This window comes from Cryptomeria japonica, chromosome 5, assembly GCF_030272615.1.
Source record: "Cryptomeria japonica chromosome 5, Sugi_1.0, whole genome shotgun sequence".
Lineage (NCBI taxonomy): Eukaryota > Viridiplantae > Streptophyta > Pinopsida > Cupressales > Cupressaceae > Cryptomeria > Cryptomeria japonica.
The window spans coordinates 416,472,974-416,498,668 of record NC_081409.1 but is presented as its reverse complement, the minus strand read 5'-3'; the positions used below and the strand labels follow the sequence as shown (position 1 = coordinate 416,498,668).

Genomic DNA, 25,695 nt, shown 5'->3' with positions numbered 1-25,695 from the left:
AAAACAAGCTATTGGAAACAATACAACTTGAGTTAGGAAGTTAGGAGACCAAAAACATAGGTAGAAATATCAAGGATCGAGGGTCAACAATATCACAAGACTCGATCTATAAGAGGACTCAATCTATCGAAGGATGCATCAGGAGTCGAGCGACAGGCATGCCAATATGGGAAAGTCCAAAAGTCCAATAGCAAGAAGGGAAAAGCAGAGTTGGAAGAAAAAACATAATCAGTAACGGGGGAACACACAATAGACAATAATAGGAAAACACAAGTCAGATCTGATATGTACGAACTTAGACTAACTGGAAAGGGGACATGAAAAGTCTGTTCCTGTAATGTCCCCATTGAGGATTTACCATAATTAATCCCCGAGACATCAATTTTAAATTAAAATGAGAATGGTAACGTACAAATAAACATAACTTTATTAAAACTGAACACATTTCATTAAAATATTGAATTTAAAATTTAAGAATGATTCAGAGAGTAGAACTTATCTTGGTAACTCTCTCTAATTCACCCAAACAAAATTCTTCAGCATGTTGTTGACTCCTCTTAAATGTTTGTTGACCCATTGGTAATACTGATTGCTCAAATCACAAACAATAATCTACAAATTCCTTGTAAAAGCTTAAGTGGGGCCTGCTGCTAAAACACAATAATAATCTCCAAACCTTTTCTTATTGCTGAGTTTCTACTGAAATCACTTTGATTTCTCTGTCAAAACAAAGACTCCCCACGTGGTATTCCTTCCTTTATAACAAGCTTCCACATCATAAGATAATTATAAATGATGCTCAATTAATATGTGTTTTCTGAGTGCTGCTTAGTCAAATAGAATAATTAAATCTGATCATGTATTGGACATAAATATCTGCTGTAGCCTCCTCTTAATTCCCTTACTTTAATTCTGATGCCCAGGTCAGACCCGATGATCTATCCCCTCTTACCAATATTCTTCTCCTTTATTTATACCTTTCACTTCTAAAGGTCACCGCTCAAAATCGTGTCTTCTCATTCAAATCTTTCCAAACAGTTTGTTTATCATAATCGCCATTCAACATTAACTATTCTAAATTGTTGTCTTATTTATGATTAATCATTCAATTAGTCAACTTCTAAATATGGATTTGCTTTAGCTTATAGACATGTTTGATCTTCTTGTGCCTCGATGATCTAAGGATTTATTGATTCGATATGCTGCTGGGGAAATCACGTTATGCCAAGTTTAAGGATCATAGTTATCTCTGACTGGCTGTAATATCAAGTCAAATCGGATGTTAACTATTGTTTCACAAGGTTCATTGACTCATTCAATGGATGGTTAGTTTGATCATGAATTATCGAATCCTCTTTGTATCACCCATTTTGGACTGATGATAATATTATCTCCCTTCAATTGGTGCTAAGTGATGATTAGTTTTGATTATATTACTGAATATCACTGTCTTTTGTGAGGGGACAATCTCTGACACCAGCAGTTTATTTATATTTAGTTTAATAATTAACTTTATTTATTGATTAGGATGATTGCTATTCTATTTATATTGTTTTTATTGAATAGTTGTTTTTCTGAATTTTATTTATTATTATATTTGTTTTCTAATTACTTTGTTATTTTATCAATAATATAATATTGCAAAATTTATATTATTATTTGATAAATATGAAATTAATATTAATATTTAATAAATATAAATTATATATTAAATCTTGTTTATTATTATTATTAAGATTTTATTTAATTCATTCTATTCACTTATTTGGTTATATATATATAATTTTATATTTTAATTGTATTATTGTTTATTATTAAATCCTATTTTAGAGCGGCATTATCATGTTTTGATTGTTTAGATGGGGACATCACAGTTCCACTCAAAATTGCTTGTCCCCAAGCAATTGCAGGTTCAAATGTTCCAATATCTATGGGCCTTCACACGTTGCATCCTCCACCACAATGTATTTCCACCAAACCAGGTACTCCTTGGTGCTTTTGATTCTCAGCTTCTTCTCCCTTACATCCATGATTGCTTCAGAAATCAAAACTAGCTTGCCATCTTCATCAATCAGAGGCAACTCATCCGAGGATTCTAAATGTTTGCCTAGCATCTTTTTGAGGCAAGACATGTAAAAAACAATATGTATCTTACTACCCTACAACAACTACAACTCATATAGGCCACTTCGCCAATCCTCCTTAAAATTCTCAAAGGCCTATAGAAACACAATTTGAGATTTTTTAACCCACTTGCCTTCAAAGAAGATTGCTTGTATGACTACAATCTCACAAAAACCATGTTTCCTATCTCAAATGTTCTCTTGGTCCTACGTCAGTCTACATAAATCTTCTATTGGTTTCGAGCCTACTGGAGATTATTCTTGAGTGACTTCAAAATGTCTTGGCTTTGTTTGATCGTGCCACTTTTTCAATTTTTCACATACCCTACTATCTACTAGAACGAGATCAATGAAGCTTCGATTTTTATACCCATACACAAGGCTATGAATGGCATGCTCTTCATCGACATGTGGTAGGTGGTGTTGTAACAATGCTCCCCCAAGTGGAGCCACTTGACCCAAGTCCTATGTTGATCAACAACAAAATTTCTTTAATAACCCTCCACACATTTGTTCACAATCTCGTTCTAGCCATCTATTTGCAAGTGGTAGTTGGTGTTGAGGGTGAGCTTTGTTCCCATCAAAAGGAAGACCTCTTGTCAAAACAAGCTCATGAAGCAACTATCTCTATCACTCACAATACTCTTGGGTAGTCCATGCAGTTGCATCACTTCCTTAAAGAACATATCAACCACTTGTGGCACCTTAAATTTGACGAGATGGTAAAGAAATGTGCATACTTTTTTAGTCTATACACAACATGTATACAATCCTTACCTTGGACTTTAGAAAGTCCCGTGATAAAGTCCATTGAGACACTTTCTCGTTTTTGCTCCAAGATGGGTAAGGGCTGCAAAAGACCTATTAAATATGTCCATTCCATTTTATTCTTTTGACAAATGATGCATTCTTTGATATGGGTGAGAACACCATCCTTAAGTCCCTTCCATGTGAACCTTCGCTGATATGTTTGTAGGTTGTAAAATACCCAAGGTGGTCTCCCAAGGGAGTGTTGTAAACTGCCCACAAAATCTTTCCTTTCATCCTTGATGAGTTCGTTGTAGACATTGTACTTTTCATTTAACAACTTCCCTTCCAACACATCAATTACGAACACACTCTTGGTACACATTGTTATGATTTCATTCTTCTAATTCGCAAAGATCTAAGACGTGGAACATAGATTCCATCTTCTAGACAATGCATCGACAACATTCTTCTTCACTTTCACGTACTCAATATCAAAATCATATGCTTCAAGTTTGCTCACCCACTTTTGTTGCCACTCATATAGATCCTTCTAATTGAGAAAATATCTCAAACTATTGTGATCAATTTTGTGAATAAATAAAACACCCACCAAGTATTGCTTGGATTTGGCCAATGTGTGCATATGGCTAGCATTCCCTTATCATAAATGGAGAACCACCTTTGTGAGTTTTGAACTCTCAAAAACAATGGGGTGTTCTTTTTGCATGAGCATAGCCCCAATTCCTTCTTCTAATGCATCACAAGCCAATGTGAAAGAAAGAGTGAAATCCTGAGTTGCTAACACAAGACACAAACTCATTACCTCTTTTAGTCTATCAAATGTTTATCATGCATCCTCAATCCACAAGAAAACTCCATTCTTTGTTAGGTTAGTTAAAGGCACGACCAGTTGGGAAAAGCCCTTAACAAATTGCCTATAGAATCTACAAAGGTTGAAGATTCCTCATAGTTGTGTCAAAGTCCTTGGGGAAAGCCAGATCCAAATTGCTTTAATTTTCTCCATGTCTACATGTAGTACCTTTGCATTGACGATGTGACCTAGATATAAGATCTTTGTCATAATGAAGTCACACTTCAACTCCTTGGCAAATAGCATTTGTGCTTCCGAAATTCCCAACACTTCATCAATCCTCCCACATTTAGTTTTAGATAAAAATGTCATCAAAAAAGACAAGAACCAACTTTCTCAATTGTTTAAGAATAAGCCGATTAATACATGACTAGAAAGTTGTTGGAGCATTTGTCAAACCAAATGGCATGACTAGAGACTCATGATGCCCATAGTGACATTCAAAAGTTGTCTTGTGAATATCCTCCTCTTGGCCTTTAATCTAACGGTAGCCTAATCTAAGATCTATTTTTTGAGAAATAGACTACTCAATGAAGCTCATCTACCAATTCATCAATCTTAAGAATGGGGTTACAATTCTTGATAGTCTTCTTGGTTCATACTTTATAATCAATGCACTTCCGCATTGTGCCATCTTTCTTCTTCACCAAATCTATAGTGAAATAAAGGGGACTTGAGCAGTGTTTGATGTGCTCCATTTCTAGCAATTACTTAACTTTTTTTATTTCTTGCTTATGTCACCTAGAATGGTTGTAGGGAGTACTAATGATGGGCTTAGTGCCCTTCAACTCATGACATGCTCAAAGCCTCTATTTGGTAGTCTCCCCAATGCAATGTTGCTAAATACTTCACTATGCTTGTCCAAGATGCTTTGTGCATCCACATGATATGCCTTCTATCCTTCAGCAAGTTTTGTTACAATCACCAAACACCAAGCTGCCCACCCGACTTGCCCGTGACAAAAAATCCTTTCCATTCTTTTATCCAATATAATCTTTGGCGCTTTATTTGGCATTCCTCATAGTGCCACTTCTTTTCCCTTTGACTAAAACCTCAGTTCCATGTTTTGGAAGTTTTGTGTGATCTCTCCTAATGAGTGCAACCATTGAATACCTGGGACAGCATCCATATCTCCTATGCTAACAATATAGAAGTCATCCTTCATATTATATACTCCCAAATTAAGATTCAATTGGACGATCTTTCTATTGCATTAAATGGTGAAACTATCAACCACCATTACACTAAATCCTTCAAAGTCCTCCATCTTGAGGCCTCATTTGGCCAAACAATCCCTCATCAATGAAGTAATGAGTGGCACCAATTTCAATGAGTATAGTCACCCTTTGACCTCGCAAGACCCTATAGATGTGAAAGGGATTGTACCTAAAAGTACCAAAGAGTGGCAAGAGTGTCTCCCAAGATGACCCCTTCCTCTTTTGGTTGATCTTCTTCTTCATCTATCTCCTATTTGAGTTCTTCACTTTGTGGTTCGAATTCCTCAAACCCCAATTCATCATTAAACCTTACCTCAGTGTAATGCACTTGTCCTTTTCCAAGACATCTATGTCCAAGTGACCATGGCTCCTTGCAGCTGAAACACATGCTCAGAGCCTCTATTTGGCAGTCTCCCTAGAGGAATGCTACTGAATACTTTACTATGCTTATCCAAGATGATTGGCACCATCACCAAAAACTTTTGAAACTTTGTTACATAGTTCTCCATTGAGCTAAAGTCAAATCTTTGAAGTACACTTCAAGATCCTTCTGATCAAACCTCTCAATCAAAATTTTGCAAAATTTATCGTATGAGATGATGGATTTATGACCTTAAGTGATCAAACTGTGTCACCACCACTCATGCGCAATAGCCTCCAAATGCAAGGTGGCAAAATTGATGGCTTCATCTTCGATCATCGATATGAAGGATAGGCATGTGTCTAGATTATGTACCCACACATGAGCTAAGCATCTATTAAATCCATCACAAGGAGAGTGTCACCTTCCCCAAAGCTTGTTACACATCTCTCTAAAAGACTTGCAGCATGGGCTCAGGAATGCAACTATTTTGAGACTTCTTTATGTTCATATAATTGGTGAGTGACCTTTCATTTTGAATATTCACAAAGGTAGGTCAAGTTGGTCTTGCAATTGAAACAAGAATAGTACTTGTGTGTGGCTCAAAGTGAAGAATATTACCCTCAAAAGCACTTGCTTCCCATTGATTGTTTAGGCGCATTCTGTCACATCCCCACATCATCTACCTACATGGTGGACGATGGTGGAATAAACTAAACAAAATAAATGCAAATTTAATGAAATGGCAGATCATATGTATATGATGCTTGTTGGCACCGTCTTTAAGAGGCATGGTTGTCCATCTAAGCACATAGATATCTAGTCAAAAGGGAGGAAGATCTATTACTTTAGGAGATGACTTGTAATTATGAGGAGAGGGGTGTACGTATGAAGGGGATGGCCAAACATTAATAAGGCATGGTGTTCATGTCTTTTACGCCATTCTGTATGAAAAATCTTGGGGAAAAGATAAGAGTATGTACGGCAACTCTTAAAATGCCACGACACCTCCAGAATAATATATACAAGTCTGGATGAAAGGGAGAATACAGAAAACGGCCTGAGAAGGAAGAGTATGGAGCATGGAGGAAAGGAGAGGGGATTTGAAGGCTATGCAGAAGAGGAGAAGGTTGGATCAAGAGACCAATGGCTCATTGGTGATTCCCAGGCAGATAGAAGGTGATCATGGGATCGTGGACAGGACATGACAGATTGGGAAAAGAAAATATCTTCAGGGTAATGTATTTCCCAAGAATGTTAAGATTGCAAAACCGATTTGTTAACAAGGCTTAGAAACTTTCTAGCAAGGGTGATTGATAGGCATAAAGAGCCAAACCACAAGTTGTTGTTTGTGAACACCCTACTTGCGATGGAAAGATAGCCTGTGTGAGCTCATGAAAAGGTTAAGGAAAAATGTTTGGTGTAGAAGAACAATAACATGGGCATCCATAAAAGAAAAAGATAGAAAGAAAGACACAGCACGAGGGAGAAGAGCAAAAGAAACGTGGATAAAGGGCACATGAATGGAAGAGAGGGATATGCAAAGGAAGGAGGAGGAAGCTTGGACGTGAGGAGGATAAAGGTTACGGTGAAGGGGGGGAAAATGACCCGCTATTTTGGAGAGGAAAAGACCATGCAACATGAGAGAAGAGGTGAAAACTAAGAAAAAGGGAAGGAGAAGTGGCCTACCAGGTGAGTGGAAGGCATTGCAACTACCCAGACAGACATACATGAAGAAATAGTAAGAAAGAAAAGGCTTTAGAAATGTTTGGAATTATAGGTAGAAGGTTTCCACACTTGCAACAGAATTATCTTCATCATGAGATGAGTATTCGTTCACCAATGTTTCACTTTTCTAAAGACAGTACTTAATTCTAATTTATTCACTTTTCGAAAAGGGAATGGATCTATTCAGTTTTTGGATTTGTCTCAATGATGCATTATATATTTTCTCCTAGTTATGAATTGCTTTCTTAATGAAATTTTGTCAGCAACCTAGATGTCATGTCCAAGCGTAGGTTTGCCCACATAATAGACCTCCAATAATTTCATAAGAGACCTTCAATAATTTGGGTTAGCTAAACATGTTGATCATATAATTATTGATTTTTAGTTGTGTGGTAAATGATCATTGCATGTCTATTTAAGATGGTAATAAGAAGGCTGCTATTATGTTTGTAAATTTAGTATTATCCTATTGTAGACTATATGGCATGTTGAAAACATCTTAGTTTATAATTCATAATATAGCAACTAGATTGTCATAGCAAGGCTTTATATTAAGGGAAGCATGTTGATCTCTATTTTTTTTGGGAAGCCCATATGATCCTAGTGATGATGATCCTTACTAAATTTATTGAGTAAATATCCATTAGAATGATCCCACAAATACATAACTTGGATATTGATTGGGACTAAACAACTTTATAACTAACATTCGTATTTATTCCTATAGGTGGATAATGCACTCAGTTTATGTGGAGTATTTATCTTGAAGATAATGAAACTGAAGACTATGACCATGGTATATGATGCGAGGTTTTATTCATTATGTCTAAAGTACAAGACTAGTGGATAAGTTTTAACACGAGCTCTCTATATTTAGTCATTATATCAAGTACATGTTTTAAAGAGTTGATGGAGACCTCATTAATATAACCAAACCTATATATTTGCACCAGAATATCACATGATTTAAATAAGGAAATTATCTTTTAATGTAATGGTGTAGTTGAGATTGGGTTAAAAAACATTACTTGTAATATTTTTCATTATTTTATAATATCTTATTTGTCATGACCCCTCCTTAATCATTATATATAGATAGATAGATAGAAACAACACTATATACTATGATTATACAAGGACAGTGAAGACGTTGCAGACCAAAACGTTCGTCATAGCTTTTTAATTGAAGACAATACAGCCCGATTCCTCTTTATTGCCATTGTGAAGATGTTATGACGAGATCAGAAAACTAAATGATAATATGTAACAAGTATCGAACAGACTAGGTAACACGTATCAAAGAAACTTAAAACCATAATGGACCGATACTTATAAAACAATTCATCACATCCGAAAGTCATTAACTAATTGGTGGTATTAAGTTGTAATTTCACATATCTGTATTTCGTCTAACTAATAGTCATTACCAATCAGCAGTATTAAATCGCTTTATAATTGACACAGCGATATTTAGTCTAACCGATAGTTATTAACTAATCGGTAGTATTCAATGATTGGGTTTGAATTGGTTGACCAATGCCAATCAATAATTACAATATGAAGCACATGACCATTCACATAGGGGTGTGATACGTGAACAATGCAAAGAGATGTGGCCCTTCCATGTAAGGGTAGGAAAAAATATATATATGTCATTTAAGATAGAAATACTGGGAGGTGCATTAAAAAAAAGTAATAAGTCTGATAATATTTTATGCAGAATTTAATACTAATATTAATATAGATTGCAATAAGTATGTCAGTCATTCCTAATTTCCTATGCAGTGGCAGACTATATCTGACGTATGTCAGATCTGTCTGGCCTCACAACCTTTAAATATAACTAATGCTTTTAGACAATGGGGTATTAATAATCTATATAATAGGAAGAGAATTATGTGAAGACAGAGAAATAAATCAGAATATATATATATCAGACTGAAGACTAATCAGATTATACGTGACGACAAATTGTAACATTAAGGCATATACGTCAGGTATACAAATTGGAGGAAGTTATCCAGATAAGTTCTCTCTTCCAAACTAGTTTTAGAATCTTAAGTTAAATATTATAATGAATAGTATTCAGTTATGATAAAATTATATTTATTAATAAGTATGCTTAATATATGAAGCCCAATAATGTTCTTATGCAGAATAAATAGTAATACTAATATGGACTGCAATATGTATGACAGTCATACTTAATTTCATATATATTTATTCATAATACATAAGAAATATATGTACTTATAGTCTGAATCATGTTATTGCTTTTGGTATTTAAGAAGATGGAATTGAGATGTTCCAAAGAAGGGCAGTCTAAATCCAAGCAATAGGTCAAGTCCCATGATAGGGTGGGGATCAGCGACCCATAAGCCTTGAGGGTATAGACCCAAGATAGGTTAGGACTTGGATCTGTAAACTTTGAGGGAACCTATTGTAGTTGGTCTCTAAGCGCTTTGGTAACATATGTAAACTTTCTCCCTTAAAATTGAAATAGTAGCAGGGTTTGATATCTATATTAAGAACTATGAATAATGAAATTAATCAGCTAGTGAGGAAAATAGACAAGCACTTGTTAATAACTTATTGAAGAAAATCTATCAATTTTAGTATTTTTAATTAGATCAGGTAGGGGACATTACATTATTACTGATCATGAAGATCACAATCAATTGTAAGTGGATAGTGTAATATTATACAGTCAAGAAAATATACTAAAACATGAAGATGAAGTTGCACTGAAGGATAAATGAAATTAAGGATTAGGATATTATTGTTGCCATTGGATGCGATCTTGTTATGAAGATGATTTGACAAATATGATATTGCCATTATCATAAGGATGTCTTAGGTATCAATCATGCTTAAGTAGGTTTATAACTAAGACACTAAGAGCATTGTTACTGTTAAAAATAGAACCAGAAAGATAAAAGTTCAGAATCTGAAAATCACAAAACAAGAAACACGAGATTTATCCTAGGAAAACCCTCCACCTGAGGGTAAAAAACCCAGCCACACAAAAATTGAATTTTATTATCAGAATAAAAACTGATACAAAGCTTTTAATCCTAATATGCAATGATTGTTATCACTTTAACAATCAATAGTATCAGACAAAAAACTTCCAAAATGACTTCTATCATACATTCAAAATAAGCCCTTTCTACAATTCGATGAGATCACACATCAAAAGAACACAGAAGAAATATACAGAAAGTCTGACAAATACATGATAGTTGTAGACGATATCAATTCTTCAATCACTTCACAACTGAACACCAAAAAGGCATATAAATACGATGCCTTCCTTAAGAAATATACTGCACACACATTGCAAATAACACGACCCAATGAAAGAACCAACGCACAAAAGATAATCATGTGACGGAGAGAGGTGAAACGCCACGATGCTGACCATACAACGGCAATTACAACATTTGACGGTACAAACTCCTACACCGACGGAAGACAAGAAGGCGAAGCCATACGGAAGGAAAGTAAAAAGAAAACGGAGTAACCAGCGAACATGAATCGAACATAAATATACACGCGATATGAGCAGAGGCAGATATAATTTGAAACCGAAATGCTTCCAGCTTCCAACAGTCGAAGAAAGAAACCAAAACGAACATGGAGCAAGAAATAGAAGGAGCAATGATGAGAGAAATCCATAAACACCGCAGGTAATGATATCTTTTGAAATTACTAACATTAACACTCCCTCTTAACAAAGGAAATATCATTTACTGATTTCAAGTCATGGAGTCTCTCAACATGATAAACACAATGGCTACACCCATATGTGTAAATATCCAAAAATTAATCACGCATTCTATCAACGTGATAGGCATCATGGATTCACTCAACATGATATTCACCATGGCTACTCCCATGAGTGAAATAAACACAGGCTCTCATCACGGAGTCACTCAACGTGATATTGTCATGGACTCTCTCAACATGACATCCACTATGGCTACTCCCATGAGTGGAAAGAGCAACAAGGGCTTTCACCTCAAATTTCTCCATCACAGAGAAAAATGCACTACAACATAAAAATGAAAAATCACTGAAGTTGAGACTCTCTCTCAGCAAGAGCATCATTCTCCACAATGCCAAGCTTATCTCTAAAATATAGAAACTTCACTCTAGGAAGTGGCTTGGTGAGAATGCCAGTTGTCTGCTCATCTTTGCAAATGTATTTAAGCTCAACAGCTTTCCTTTGAACCATATCCCTTAAATAATGAAACTTAATCTCCACATGCTTGGATCTATCATGAAAAACAAGATTAACTGAAAGCTTCATACAACTTTGGTTGTCACTGAATATCACAGTCGGTTCCAAAGGCTGCCCAAACAATCCTGAAAGAAGCTTTCAAAGCCACACTGCTTCTCGAGCTGCTACAGCAACTGCAACATATTCAGCTTCTATTGTACTTTGGGCCACACATGATTGCTTCCTGCTGCACCAAGAAATCATAGCAGAACCTAAGCTGAAACAACAACCACACACATATCTCAATATATGTTTAGCTACAACAAAATGAATCTGTCTAGGCTCACACATAAACCGACTGAGAGCGTTAACAGCATAACATAAATCAGGCCTTGTATTGACTAAATACATCAAGGATCCAATCAATTGCATATACATAGTAGCATCAACTAAATCTGAAGTAGCTGCAACATCATGTAACTTGTTTCAGATTTACTTCCATGAGAGTTGCCATAGACTTGCAATCTAGCATACTAAATCTTTTTAAAATGTCAATGGCATATTTCCCTTGACTCAATATGACTTCATTTGATCTTTGCCATACTTCTAAACCAAGAAAATAATGCATAAGAGCAAGATCTTTCATCTCAATTTCAGAAGCTAACTCTTTCTTACATCTAGCAATGAGATCATCTTCTCCAGTAAGAAATAAATCATCAACATATAGAACTAGAATTAAAGCTTTATCATCAATTACCTTGAAATAGATATTTGGATCAGCATCATTTTTTAGAAAACCCAAGCTCAATAAATAATGATCAATTCTTTCATACCATGCACGCGGAGCTTGCTTGAGACCATACAAGGCTTTTTTCAATCTGCATACATGTGATTCTCACTCATGAATCACAAAATCATCTGGCTGCTCAATAAAAACTTCTTCAATTACACCATTCAAGAATGTTGTCTTTACATCCATCTGATGCAATTTCCACCCTTTAACAGCTGCAATAGAAATAATAGTTCTGATAGAAGTGTACCGAGCTACAGAAGCAAAGGTCTCCTCATAGTCTATACCTTCCTTTTGAGAAAAACCTCTAGCTACAAATCTAGCTTTATATTTTTCAAAACTCTCATCAGTTGCATGTTTAATTTTGAACAACCACTTAGAAGAAACAACAGATTTACCTTGAGGTCTAGGAACAATGTCCCGAACGTAATTTTTGATGATGGATTGATATTCTTCCAACATTGCATCTTTCCAAACTTGTTGTTTTGAAGCCACTTCAAAACTTGAAGGCTCGGATTCAATAATATGATTCATTAAAACAACATATCCTACAAATTTATGAGGTCTCTTACTTTCTCTGAAAGTACCACGAGGAGCTGAATACTTTTCAGCCTCTTGCATAGTATGCCTGGCCCACAAAGGTCTCTTCTTGCCACATGAAACATTACTAGGTTCAGTAGAGATATCTATAGGATCAACAGGATCAATAGGACCTTCTAAATCAGGAGACTCCCTCTGAATCTCAGAAGGGAAATCAGGAGCAGCAGTATCCATAATTTGAGAAATATCAAGATCTTCATTATCAATTTCCATAGAAGTCTCTTTACATCTTCTACAAGCTATATCTTCTTCAAATGAAACATCTCTGCTAATTTCAATCTGCTTTTGACCCGGAATGTAGACTCTATAAGCTTTTGAAGATTCAGAGTAACCATCAAAAATTCCTTTCTTGCCTGAAGGTTCTAACTTAGACCTTTTATCTTTAGGTACATGAATATAAACTGGACATCCAAAAATTCTGAGATGACTAACTTCAGGTTTAATACTTGTGAATGCTTCTTCAGGATTCATATTGTCTAGAATTTGATGAGGACTACGATTCTGAACATAAACAGTTGTCCTGCAAGCTTCTGCCCAAAGAAATATTTGAAGGCCTTGATTGTGAATCATGTCTTTCGCTGCCTCAACAATAGATATGTTCTGTCTTTCAGCTATTCCATTGTGTTGAGGATTATAAGGGACACAAAATTCCCTCTTAATCCCCACTTCAATACAGAAACTTTGAAATAAACCAGAAGTACATTCACCCCCATTGTCAAATCTTAAAACTTTGATCCTCTTATTAGACAAATTCTCTACTTGAGCCTTGAACTCTTTAAATCTAGACAGCACTTCATCAGATTCTTTAGATTTCAAAAAGTATATCCATGACTTAGGAGAGAAATCATCAATGAAAGTAACACAGTACCAAAAGGCACTTAAAGAGGCAATAGACATAGGACCACACAAGTCAGAATGAATCAGCTCTAGAATTTCTTTTGCTCTATTTTCACTAGAGTGAAAAGGACTTTTAATGTTCTTACCTAGAGCACATCCTTTGCAGACAGCATCATGATCTCGATTTAGCTTAGGAAGACCAATGACCATCTTTTCCATGGAGGAAAGATTTCTGAAATTTAAATGACAAAATCTTTTATGCCACAGCTCATTAGAAATCATTGACTCATGAGCTAATGCATGAATAGGACGAGCTGAAAGTCTGTATAGACTATCATGACGAACACCAATATCACAAGTTGTCTTGCTGCTAGTGTTCTTCTTCCATGCAAGATCTTGCCTTCATCAAATGCAACCCGATATCCTTTATCTTCCAAAGCTAAGATAGAAATCAGATTTCTCTTGATTCCAGGAACAAATAGCACATCACTCAGATGAAGGGGAATTCCAGAATCTAAATGAAAAGAAGTGGTATCAGCTCCTTTCACAGAATAACAAGCATCATCACCAATGATAACATGCAAGTGAGAATCCTTTTCAATCAAATTTGAGATATGTTCAAGATATCCAGTAATATGACATGAAGCACCACTGTCAATCAGCCAAATATTACTATCAAAGGGAACATTACTTGAAAGAGCAGAAATAAATAAGAAACCCTTTGAATTTTCACTTGATTCTCTAAGAGGAGAAGCATGTTCAACATTTGTTACAGCAGCTTGATGCTTGGGCCTAGAAGGACATCCTCTAGCAAAGTGACCAAATTTGTCACATCTGAAGCACTGAACTCTAGAGAGATCTTTTTTCTTCTTAGATTCAAGAGCTGAATCAGAATTCTTATCTCTGTTTGTTTTGAAGTTACCTTTTCTCCCTTTTCTTCTAGAATTATGGGCAGCAAGAACATGATCTTCTTCATGATGAGATTTTTGACCAATTCCTCTTGCCTTCAATCTGTATTCCTCTTGAATACAATCAATTCTCAACCGATAAAACTTGGGTAGTTCATTTCTTCCACTAATACCTTGAATGAAAGATTCCCAAGAGTGAGGAAGGCCATTCATGGCCAGCATAACCAGAACTTTATCCTCAATAGAGTCTCCAATAGCATTGAGCTGATCCTTCAATTTTGTAATCTTCATAAAGAAAGAAACAACAGATTCACCTCTAGCCATCTTGATATGCAGGAGTTGACGTCTCAATGCTAGAGCTCTGTTGGTACTGTTGAATTCATACAAACTTTGAAGGCACTCGAACATATCTTTGGCTGAATTCAACTTGGATATAACAGGTACCAGATGATCCTTAACTGAATCAATTAGAATCTTTCTTGCCGTGAGATCATTCTTCCTCCATTGTGCTTTCTCGGTGTAATCTGAAGGTTCATCTACAACATACTTCACATAATTGAGAAGATCATTCTCTTCAAGCACAATAAGGATCCTAAATTTCCATGAAGTGTAATTAGCTACACAATCCAATAAGTCTTCAACTTTGAGTCCATTCACCATAGTTGGAAAGCTTGAAATAAACAGACTAAAGCTCAAGCAAAAATTATTTCAAAACTAAGCAATCTGGCTCTGGATCTTTTCTTTAGACCCGCTCTGATACCATGTTAAAAATAGAACCAGAAAGATAAAAGTTCAGAATCTGAAAAATCACAAAACAAGAAACACAAGGATTTATCCTGGGAAAACCCTCCACCTGAGGGTAAAAAACCCAACCACACCAAAATTGAATTTTATTATCAAAATAAACCTGATACAAAGCTTTTAATCCTAATATGCAATGATTGTTATCACTTTAACAATCAATAGTATCAGACACAAAGCTTCCAAAATGACTTCTATCATACATTCAATATAAGCCCTTTCTACAATTTGATGAGATCATACATCAAAAGAACACAGAAGAAATATACAGAAAATCTGACAAATACATGATAGTTGTAGACGATCAATTCTTCAATCACTTCACAACTGAACACCAAAAAGGCATATAAATACGATGCCTTCCTTAAGAAATATACTGCACACACATTGCAAATAACACGACCCGATGAAAGAACCAATGCACGAAAGATAATCACGTGACAGAGAGAGGTGACACGCCACGATGTTGACCATACAACGGCAATTACAACATTTGACGGTACAAACTCCTGCACCGATGGAAGACAAGAAGGCGAAGCCATACGGAAGGAAAGTGAAAAGAAAACGGAGTAACCAGCGAACATGAGTTGAACATAAATATACACACGATATGAGAAGAGGCAGATATAATTTGAAACTGAAACACTTCCAGTTTCCAACAGTCGAAGAAAGAAACCAAAACGAACATGGAGCACGAAATAGAAGAGAGCAATGATGAGAGAATTCCATAAACACCGCAGGTAATGATATCTTCTGAAGTTACTAACATTAACAGTTACCCCTAATATTGTGAAGTATACACCTTTACATGAAGATATGGTGAGCCCACGATATATGGTGAGCCCACGATATTGCTCATTGTCTTAGGATTATATGATTCTAATATTGATCGTGCTTAATGCAATTTTGTAAAGATTGATAGATGTCTTTCAAGGCTCAAAATGATTTTATGCTATTTGGTTAGGATGACGCCATATATTATTGTGATACACGATACTATTGAACCATACTAAAGTGGGAACCAACTAGGAGCATTATGGAGACCCTTGCATTATTTTTGCATAATTTCAATATTAAGATTACATGGGTTTATTGACCTATTGATTACCAACATCTTGATAAGACAACTATCATGAGAACCAAGGAAGGGCATTATGGTTGTGTTGGATGATGGTACGGTTGTGTAGGAATTATGGTTAAGGCAAGGATAAACTTATGTTGTAAGACCTATGATATTTCAGACAATTGTGATATGGGAAATATTAGATGTAGTGTTGAGTGGAGAAGATATCAAAATGCCTATAAGTATGGACCATTTGAGTAAATCCATTGCAATGAAGATAGTGAATTAAGTTCCTTAATGTCACTTTAACCTCTTTGTTTAGTGATAATAAGATATGCTTATAATTTTGGAATGCTATGAGATATTGAAGTCAAGGCTTTAATATGATTACAAGACATCAACTGACCCCTTAAGCATAAGAACTCTATATAGAACATATTATAAGAATTTAAAATAGAACTAATTTCCTATGGGTTGTGTGAACCAAGGTAACTTTGCGTTGAGTAATAAGCCTAGCTCTAAGTCAATGTGATAAACCTAGGGAACCTATGTGTAGGTGCCCTTGAGGGAGAGCTGGTTCAGGAGAACTACGTGTGACTTTGACCCATTTGGAAGAGGAAACGTAGGCGGTCCTTGGGTGAAGGATGCCCATGTGACTTCAAGTCTGTAGGGGAAGGGTCTAAGGGGGGAATAACTCCAAGGTTTGGGTTGCTCCTAACTTGTCGACCTTTCCTCTTTAGTAGGCTTTAGATGAGGCCGAATAGGCATTAGAAGATTATGAAGAGAGAAGAAAGCCTTATAACTCATATTTAATATATATGGTATTTTTGAATAATTAGTTGATAAAGTGTAAGGGTAGACCACCTTATGGTCAATTTGTTTATCTATTAAGTAGAGGTAATCTTACATTGGATCCAAGTGTTCTTATGCAGTTGTATGATTTAATTCTAGAACTATAAGACTTGTGTATACTCCTAGATTAGTCAATTATGATCTATTTGTTCTGAATTAGGAAACTCTCTTCCAGTTATAGTGCTAAGCCATGTATAGGTGCCGACTTTTACGGCTACAGATGGAGTAAGGGCCCTATGAGGGCATAGGTAGAGGTTGTATACCTCAATGCATAGGCTACCCTTCTCCATTTGAGGTGATCACCGATGGAAATCCTATGGCCCGCATAAGATAAGCTTATCCGCTCAAGATTGATAGTAGTCAAGGAGCGTACTATGCCAGTAGACTATCAGTCGTACCCCCTAGTTAGCAGATGGTGATCGACAGTTGCATGCAAGCGAGGGATACCCCGCTTAGATCTAGGGTATTGGATAGATTCTGCCAGGAGCATGTGGGCCTGGGGGCCAGCTACATGTCGGCGATGGATGTCCTTTTTGCTTAGCCATCCGATGGACTGCAAGGAAGAGAATTTCTAATAAAGAATAAGTAGATAATAATTGGACCAAACCTTGTAAAATTTGGGCAGATACTTATGTGGAAGTCACTTTGTATATGTGACGTAAGCCAAAGCTAGTCATCATGTGTGATGTGTATAAGCTAGTCACCATGTGCTAATAGGAAGTGTGCTCGATTCACTCTCTATGGATTTGTGAAAATTGTGAAAGGATGACCCTTAGGTAATTGTGTATGTTTTAATGTTACTTGTTAGCAATTGGATATTGCTACCGGGCTAGTTTTAACAAATATTCTTGGTTTAAAGAGAGATCAAGGATCTTATACAAGAGGAGAGGATGAACTTTCTCTAACCTTTGGAGACAAACTATGAAGCCTCTAACTTCCCTCGAAAGGATACATAAGCAGGGTCATCTAGAATGAACCCTCGAGGCTTAGGTTTAGGTCTAATAGGGATCCAAACCTCAAGAGCATACCCTCTTTGAGTGCAAGCTTAATTGGTGATGTAGGTTTGTTGCCACTTTGGTAATCGAAGAAATTATGAGGATGACACTTCTAAGATAAAACAAGAAGCTTGGTTGATTAAGTCGGTACGTGTGAATGTAAAAAGAAAAAATTGGTAGCAAACAAGGGGCGGTTGTTACACATTCATAATACTATACATCTTGTGAAGCAACCATGCATCGTATCAATCAGCAAGTCAAACTTCCTTTCAGCTTGACCCTCTGAATTGTCATTTATGTTCATTCTCCTCCCTCTTTCTGCCATACTGCTATGCTCTACAATAGGTTTTGTAGGAGATAATTGAGTCTCTAAACTCTCTACAAATTGAATTTGTTTCCTAATCTCCCTCAAATGATATCTAGCACTCTTTATAGATCGGATTGTTTACTAATCTCCCTCAAATGATATTAGGTTGCCCTATCACGGTACTAGATAAAACAAAAACACGCAAAGTTGAATTTTGAACACATAGGCTAGCAAGATCACCAGCTTTGATACCACCAAGCCCAAACAATAATGCAAATCTAATTCTTAACCTTCCACAAACACTTGTTAATTAAATAACAACACTATCGAGCCCGATTATTTAATCAGATCTTAGACAACTCAGACCCATATTATTGTTAATACATCAACAATTTCATTACACTTTGATCATAAATGGCAACATAACATCTGATTTTCTTATTATAATGTAATTCCCACTCTGTTTCCTATTACAATAATGACCATATTACACTGTGTTCCACCAAGTTTCCTGATGTGTGGACGTGGGGACAGGGGGACGGGTTTTGGGGACAAGGGTTTGGGGGGCAGCAAGTGGGCGGCAGGGGAGTGGTGCTAAAAATAGTTATAAAAAGATTTCCATTCATGCTAGACTGTATAAAAAGTACTTGAAAAAATAGTACTTGAAAAAATAGTTATAAAAAGATGTATGACTGTATAAAGAATAAGTAAAGACATTGCAATGATTGCATTGAACTTTGAACAATAAGTTATAAGTAGAAAGATTGTGTTGGAGTATCTTAAAAAGATCTAACCCTGAAGACAATAAAAGCTCTAATTACCCCTATCATTTCAGCTCAAGGTAAGAAAATAACAGCACAAATCTATTTCAATTTTGTCATCATGAAAAACATCTTTATATGTGTATTGACCACCCTAGATGATCTTATATTTTTTAACAAGCATAAGAACCATGCAAACTAAAACAATGTTATCTCTGCTATTTAAGTACTGATAACGATTACAAGCTGATAAAAATGCTGGTACAGGGCAGCACATTGAAAAGACACTTTCTAGATTGCCTATAACTAGCACCCAATAGAAAATGATAAAGGAAAATGCCCTGAAAAGAGAGCTGAAATGATCATAGCAAGTAGGGAACACACATTTGAATTACTGTTTATGGCAATGCAGGTCTGATACAACTGGAAAATAGGTCCAAACAACCCCTTAAAGCCTCCTAAAACTCACTCTATGCGACCATGTTCACCCCCAAACAATGTCAAACAGCCTGAGATAAACTCAACGATACTAAACAGCCCTACAAACTTGCAAGTCCCCTCCAAGGTCAAGAGATGTCTGGGAGTCTTGGGGACGTCCCAGCATCCCCTTATGGTGTTTCCCAGCATGAAACGTCTCAAAGATGTCCCATATCAAAGGAAACATCCTAGAAATGGCAGAGGGTGCATGGTGGTGGTGGAGGGGCAATGGAGGGAACATTCCCTGGGAGTTCCAAGTCTTGGGGACATCTCTGTCTTAGAAACGTGTGGTTTTTTCCAAGGGAACGCATCCCCATCGAACATTGATATTAAATTCAAATGATTCTGCATCAACACACAACTCATACAACAGCAATGGCAAATTGAATTAATACAATGCAACTAAAATTTGTGCCCAATAGAGATTAAATAAAAAGTATGTATGAGATCACCCTCTAAAATCACTAGGGTTTTCATCCCAAAATTCCCATGCTCGAACAAAAGTTCTCAAAATGGATTGTGAAAGAAATTTGGTTAAGCGTAGATGATGATCCTGAATGAAAACATTCACTCTTTTGTATCCTCCACAAATAGATCAGGTCAGCCACGTGTACCTGCAACTTCAAACTTGAACAATGATCATGGGCGGAAAATATTCTAATTTGAAAGTGATTGTGCAAAAAATAGACTACTGGAAACAATACAAAACATGCTCAAAAGTTGGGAGGGAAACAGAAACATAGAAAGAAATATGGGGGATCAAGGGTCAGTCATATCAAAAGACTCAAATTATAGGATAAAGCACAGAGGATCGAGCAACAAGCATGCCAGCAAGGGAAAGTCCGAAAGTTTGACAAGATGGGAAGAGTGGAGTTGGAGAAAGAAAACATACTCAGGAAGGGGAAACACACAGCAAACAGAAACAAGGAAGACACAAGTACACACCTAATATGTACAGACTTAGATTGACTGAAAATGGGACATGACATTGTTTAGAGATGGAAGCTTGAAGCTGTGTCAATTCTGGCATAGCCTCCATGTTTCTTTCCAATATTTTTATTTTGACTGCCTGCAAGGAGGACTTCTTCATTTGGTGGAAAGTTCTGTTCGAGCTGAACTTAGAGGTGGATTGCAAGTGGCACTGGAGCTTATGGACAGGCATCCTATCACTTTCTCACCATTGCTGGCACAGAGTTCAGATAAGTGGTGCCTATTCAGAAGTTGATTGTAGAGGAAGAAGTTGACGGAGACCTTGAAGCGTTCACTTCCCTGCTCTCTACAGGCCAGTTTCCACTAAACTAATTCTCAATGTCAGAATGGTGAAAGAATTGCCAGGGCTGGTCAGGCTGCAAAGACTTTACTGCAGATTTCTGGTTTCCAGGTCCATGGAGGTCCATGGTCTTGCTGGGTCTGTGCATGTTTTGGGGTTGTCCAGGGTTGATTCAGCTAGTTCTAGTATCATGGTTCTTTAGTTAGTATGAGGAATTCTAGTTGTTAGCTAAACTGGTTTTTCATAGTTCAAAAACTTGGACTCAGACTCGACTCAGCAGCCCAAAATTTTGACTTGGACTCCACAAAAAACTTGAAACAAACTTGGCAAAAAATAACTCATAATTACACAAAAAAAAAATCAATGTATTTAGAACATAAAAATCTAATTTGACTATCAAATTGTCATAAGTCAACCATTACATGTCATATGACCCTCAAACTCTCAAAATTTGAAATTTATGTCACTATGTTATATTCAGGTGCCAAAAGAGTCCGAGCCTAAGACTTAGACTTCGGAGTTTTGTAGCAGGACTCAGCTGAGTACTCTCCAAGACTCGACTAGACTCGGCTCGGGGGTCTGGTCAACTCAGCTCGGCCAGCTTAGAGACTTGCAAGTTTGGCGAGTTTTGCCAAGTACTCAGCAAGTCTTCACGCTATGGTTTTTTCAATTTTCAGTTTATTTTGTATTCCCTGATTTGCTATAGTAAGGGGATAGATGGGGGTTTGTAATCTTAGGGTTAGTGGTGGTTAAGCTTTCCTCAGTTCAGTTTTGAGGAAGTTTTTGTGAAACTTGCAAATAACATAATGTCTTTCTTAGTTAATATAATGGTTGAAAGACCCAACTCCCTTATTTACTGATCAAAACGATACATTAGAGACAAAATGAGAAAAACAGTATTAAAGAAATCTTTTCAAGCAAATATCCCAAGATATGCACAACTTCCTTAATATAGAATTTTCAATTGAGGGTCAACTAAGGTTAGAGAGAGACTAAGTCAACATTAACCCCTTCTCGACAAAAAATCAGTTTTTATACCGGCTATAGCTGAAAAAAAAATTCCAACAAAACTTAAGCAGAATTTAGGAGCGCACACAATTCTCCTGCAAGCAATAAATGGAAGAAGGGATCATCAAGTTGCAGTTGAATTGCATGTAAAACAACACACACCAAATAAAGTAAAATATTTAAATTTCCTTTTTAAAAAACTGATGTTGGCCACAATATTAGCAGAATTTCATCATCACATCACTTATCAAATTAGACGAGATAAGTCTGCCATTGCTGGATGATAATTCTTGCAGCATGAACCTCAAACCAATAAACTAACAGTTTTAATTGAATTAAATTGGAACATAATTTTTTCCACACTAGATGCAAGGCTTTCCATCCTTATGAAGTCCCTATTGTCAGGTGAGGATATACCAGTCTTTGCATAAATGCATAGGCAACCTGTTTTTCTTGACATAGCAAATCCGTACATAAAGTTCAGGGCCACGGTCATATTCTCCTAATCAATTTCCAACGCCTGAATTCAATCACTCAAAGAACATAGTGCATTAATTGCTTCAAAGCATTTTCAACACAAAGAATTGTATCAATGTTTTACAAAAATCCGTCTTTCCATAAATGCATGAGCAAACTGTTTTTCTTTGACATTGCAGATTTCATAAAATTCAATGCCACAGTTATCTTCTTCTGCTCAATTTCCACTGAATTGCATCCCTCAAAGTAAATAGTTCAACTTCCACTAAATTGCATCCCTCAAAGAACATAGTGCATTCACTGCTTCAAAGCATTGTCAACACAAAGACACCAATGTTTTACAAAAAGCAACTTCCATGACGAGCAAAGTTCAAAACCCAGCGGGCAAGCCCGTCCATGTTAATGCAGCTATATATAAAACAAAATCAAAATTTGACTTTCTTTCAAACAGCAATTCGATAATTTACTCTCCGATAAGTAATGAGCCCATTTACCTAGGCAAAAGACTAAAATTCATATATAATTAAAATTCCATTATCTATCATTTATAGGAATTGGTACAAGCAGCAATCATGTGAATGTCGAAATGTCCCATAAAAAGCTGCTGTTAAGTGTTTACAAATAAAGAGGGTAAAAAAAATCCTGAATGACAAATCTTCAGAGAGAGGGAATACAAAGATAGCATAGAATTGACATACCTGATGCTGATATTGCGCAAGCTTTCTCCTTTGAGTTTTAAGAGACAATATTGCCTTGTCGACATCTGTTACCTTGGGCTTCTTTGTAAATAGATTACCCATTTCTCTCTTCAAACACACTCCAACAATGATATCAATAAAAACCCCTCCGAGATTCAAACCCTAGATTGACTATTATGCCATTGAACAGGGACTCCGCAAGATCATTATAATTCTAGCAAAGATGAAATATACTCTCATGTTATGGTAAATTCAGCGATCTGACCGGTAACATGTACTCTCCACGACGTCTTCAGAAACACGACAGTTCGTCTACATATCTCAGGAGGCACATATGAATGTTGATCCTAATGCCCGGAATTGCCCTCTTATTAAACGGGATTCACTCATTGGAGAAACTCAGTGGGCTTTATACGAGCCTCGTCCTATTTTCAGTAGTGATTTCAGGGGTTGAATTGATTAAATTTGAAGGGGGGCCTGATTGAGGCAGAATTGAAAGCAATTTTCTTTGAGCGAGCCAATTTGTGTTTGGCCTCTCTTGGATCTTATGATGCGAAGCCTGCCATGAATTGGGTGAGCAATCATTGGGCATAGATAGATTGTTGTGCCAAAAGCATAAAGTCCGTAGGTGATCAGTATGGCCCCCGGTCATGCAAAGAAGTAAAAAGGCCGTTTAGTTCAAGGCAAATATTTTTTGTCAGGTAGTTGAATAATGCTCAAATACAGGGGATGTCAAATATTACTGGCACCCGTAAAAGAGAAGGAGATGAAATGTCCATTTTTAAAAAAGACTTCAGAAGCGAATTTCTCAAAGAACGGTGAGTACTCCCTCCGAAGAAGAACCGCGACCTCTAGATTTGGTGAAGTCTCGAGGATAGAGCCATTATCTCAAGCTCCTAATCCTATTCCTATTGCTACAAAATAATCTAAGTAAATTCAACTTCAATGGAAACTCTTTTATAAGTATTATAAATTTAATAATTTAATAATCTTCAAAGAAGAAGAAGAAGAAGAATAAATTTTAACGTCCATGAGACTAACAAAAGTCTATGGGACAAACCGTCAGATCAAATCAGCTTCCGCAATTCCAATCTCTTTCTATGTAAGGTGATGATGAGCGCCCCCAACTTCTCCACTAATCCCTCGTTAAATAAATTATACCAAGAGCCAGCTATCAAGATATTTGCATAACTGTCCCTGTTGTCCTTATATGCATCACATTCCAAAATGATATGTTTTTCAGTTTCCACCTCTTCGGAGGTACAAAAAATACACACTCTTTCTTCCCACACTTCTTTTGGCCTTTTCCAACGCCCAGTTTCTGAACGAAGTTGATGAGAGTTAGTTCTAAGTTGAGCAATAAGATTTTTAGCTTTCCAAATAATATTAGCACCAATGGACACTTTTTGATGAAGGTCAAAAGTGAGATTGAACTCGTTGATATAATACTGCTTCTTTCTCCCTTGTCCTTTACCCCAAATGCACTTACAAAACTTATCCATCACAAAAGACTTAATCTCCTTGTTGGTCATGGGACAAGCATTCAAGTATATATTCCATTTACTCATCAAGTTTTGTTTGGTCGCATCCAAGTTTTCTTTCTTTTGCACAAAACATCGTTGAAAACAATATTAGGCCATCTGCTTTCTTTGATTTGTTGAATTCTTTTTAAGTACCTTACCAGACGAATCATAGTCATTGCTTCAATTGGGACAGCCCCAGTTTCAGCTAGCATGATATCATAAGGAACCGTGCTTTTGATTTTGAACTTGCTTGTAATCAAACATTTCTGAATTTGCTCAATTTGCTTCCATTGTAAATCTGAAGTACTACTGGCCCACAATTCACAACCATAAAGAACCACTGGAAGCACAAGAAGCCCAAAAAGAGTTTGGGTAGTGTTTCAATCCCACAGCTCTGCTTCTCAACATCTATTTTGAAGAGCATAGAATGCTTTCCAACCGCCCAAAGTCCTCTTCTTTCTACAACAATCCCAACTCAAGTTTTTGCCAAAGTCAATTCCAAGATATTTGTAATCAGTGACTTCTTCAAGGATTTTGTCTTCAAAGTAAAACCTATGCTAGTTTTGTTTTCTTCTGTTAGAGAAAATCATGATTTTAGTTTTGCTAATATTGACTTGCATCCCAACCACTTTGCAGAATCTTTCAAGAACATAAAGGTGGTCTTGGAGGCCAACAGCAGATTTAGCAATCAAAATGAGATCGTCCGCATAGAGGAGAAGCCTAATCACATGCTCTCCCAAGTGAATACCATCGTCATCTTGTGAAGTAAAAGTAATTAATTAATCATGTCTTAGGTGGATTTTGGTGGAATAGATAACCTTCGAATCTTGACTCTTAGCTAAAGGGGACCTCTTTGAAGTATCTCCACAAAAAAAAAGAGAGTAATTAATTGATATATATAGTATAGTTACAAAAAAACATTAAGTAGAGAAACATTCTCATGTAGAAAAAAAAACAATCAATGACTTCAACATTAAATGTGACATTATTTCTAGATTTATAAAGTTAGAAGTATAAAAAAGCTCATAAAAAGTTCATATTATAGCAATATTTATT

The 25,695-nt window shown here is 36.3% G+C and overlaps 1 protein-coding gene across 4 annotated transcripts in view; it reads right to left on the bottom strand.

Moving 5' to 3' along the window:
- The window catches only part of LOC131028178 (vacuolar protein sorting-associated protein 20 homolog 2), a 67,403-nt gene extending 43,375 nt beyond the window's left edge, over window positions 1-24,028 (bottom strand). For all 4 annotated transcript variants that reach the window (XR_009372625.1, XR_009372626.1, XR_009102576.1 and 1 more), the window contains exon 1: window positions 23,117-24,028. Coding sequence is in view for 1 of the 4 variants with exons in the window: in XM_057958416.1 (XP_057814399.1) it covers window positions 23,117-23,218 (102 nt within the window). In the remaining 3 variants the exon portion in view is untranslated. The remainder of the gene's footprint in view (window positions 1-23,116) is intronic.
- Between the last annotated feature and the right edge of the window lie 1,667 nt (window positions 24,029-25,695).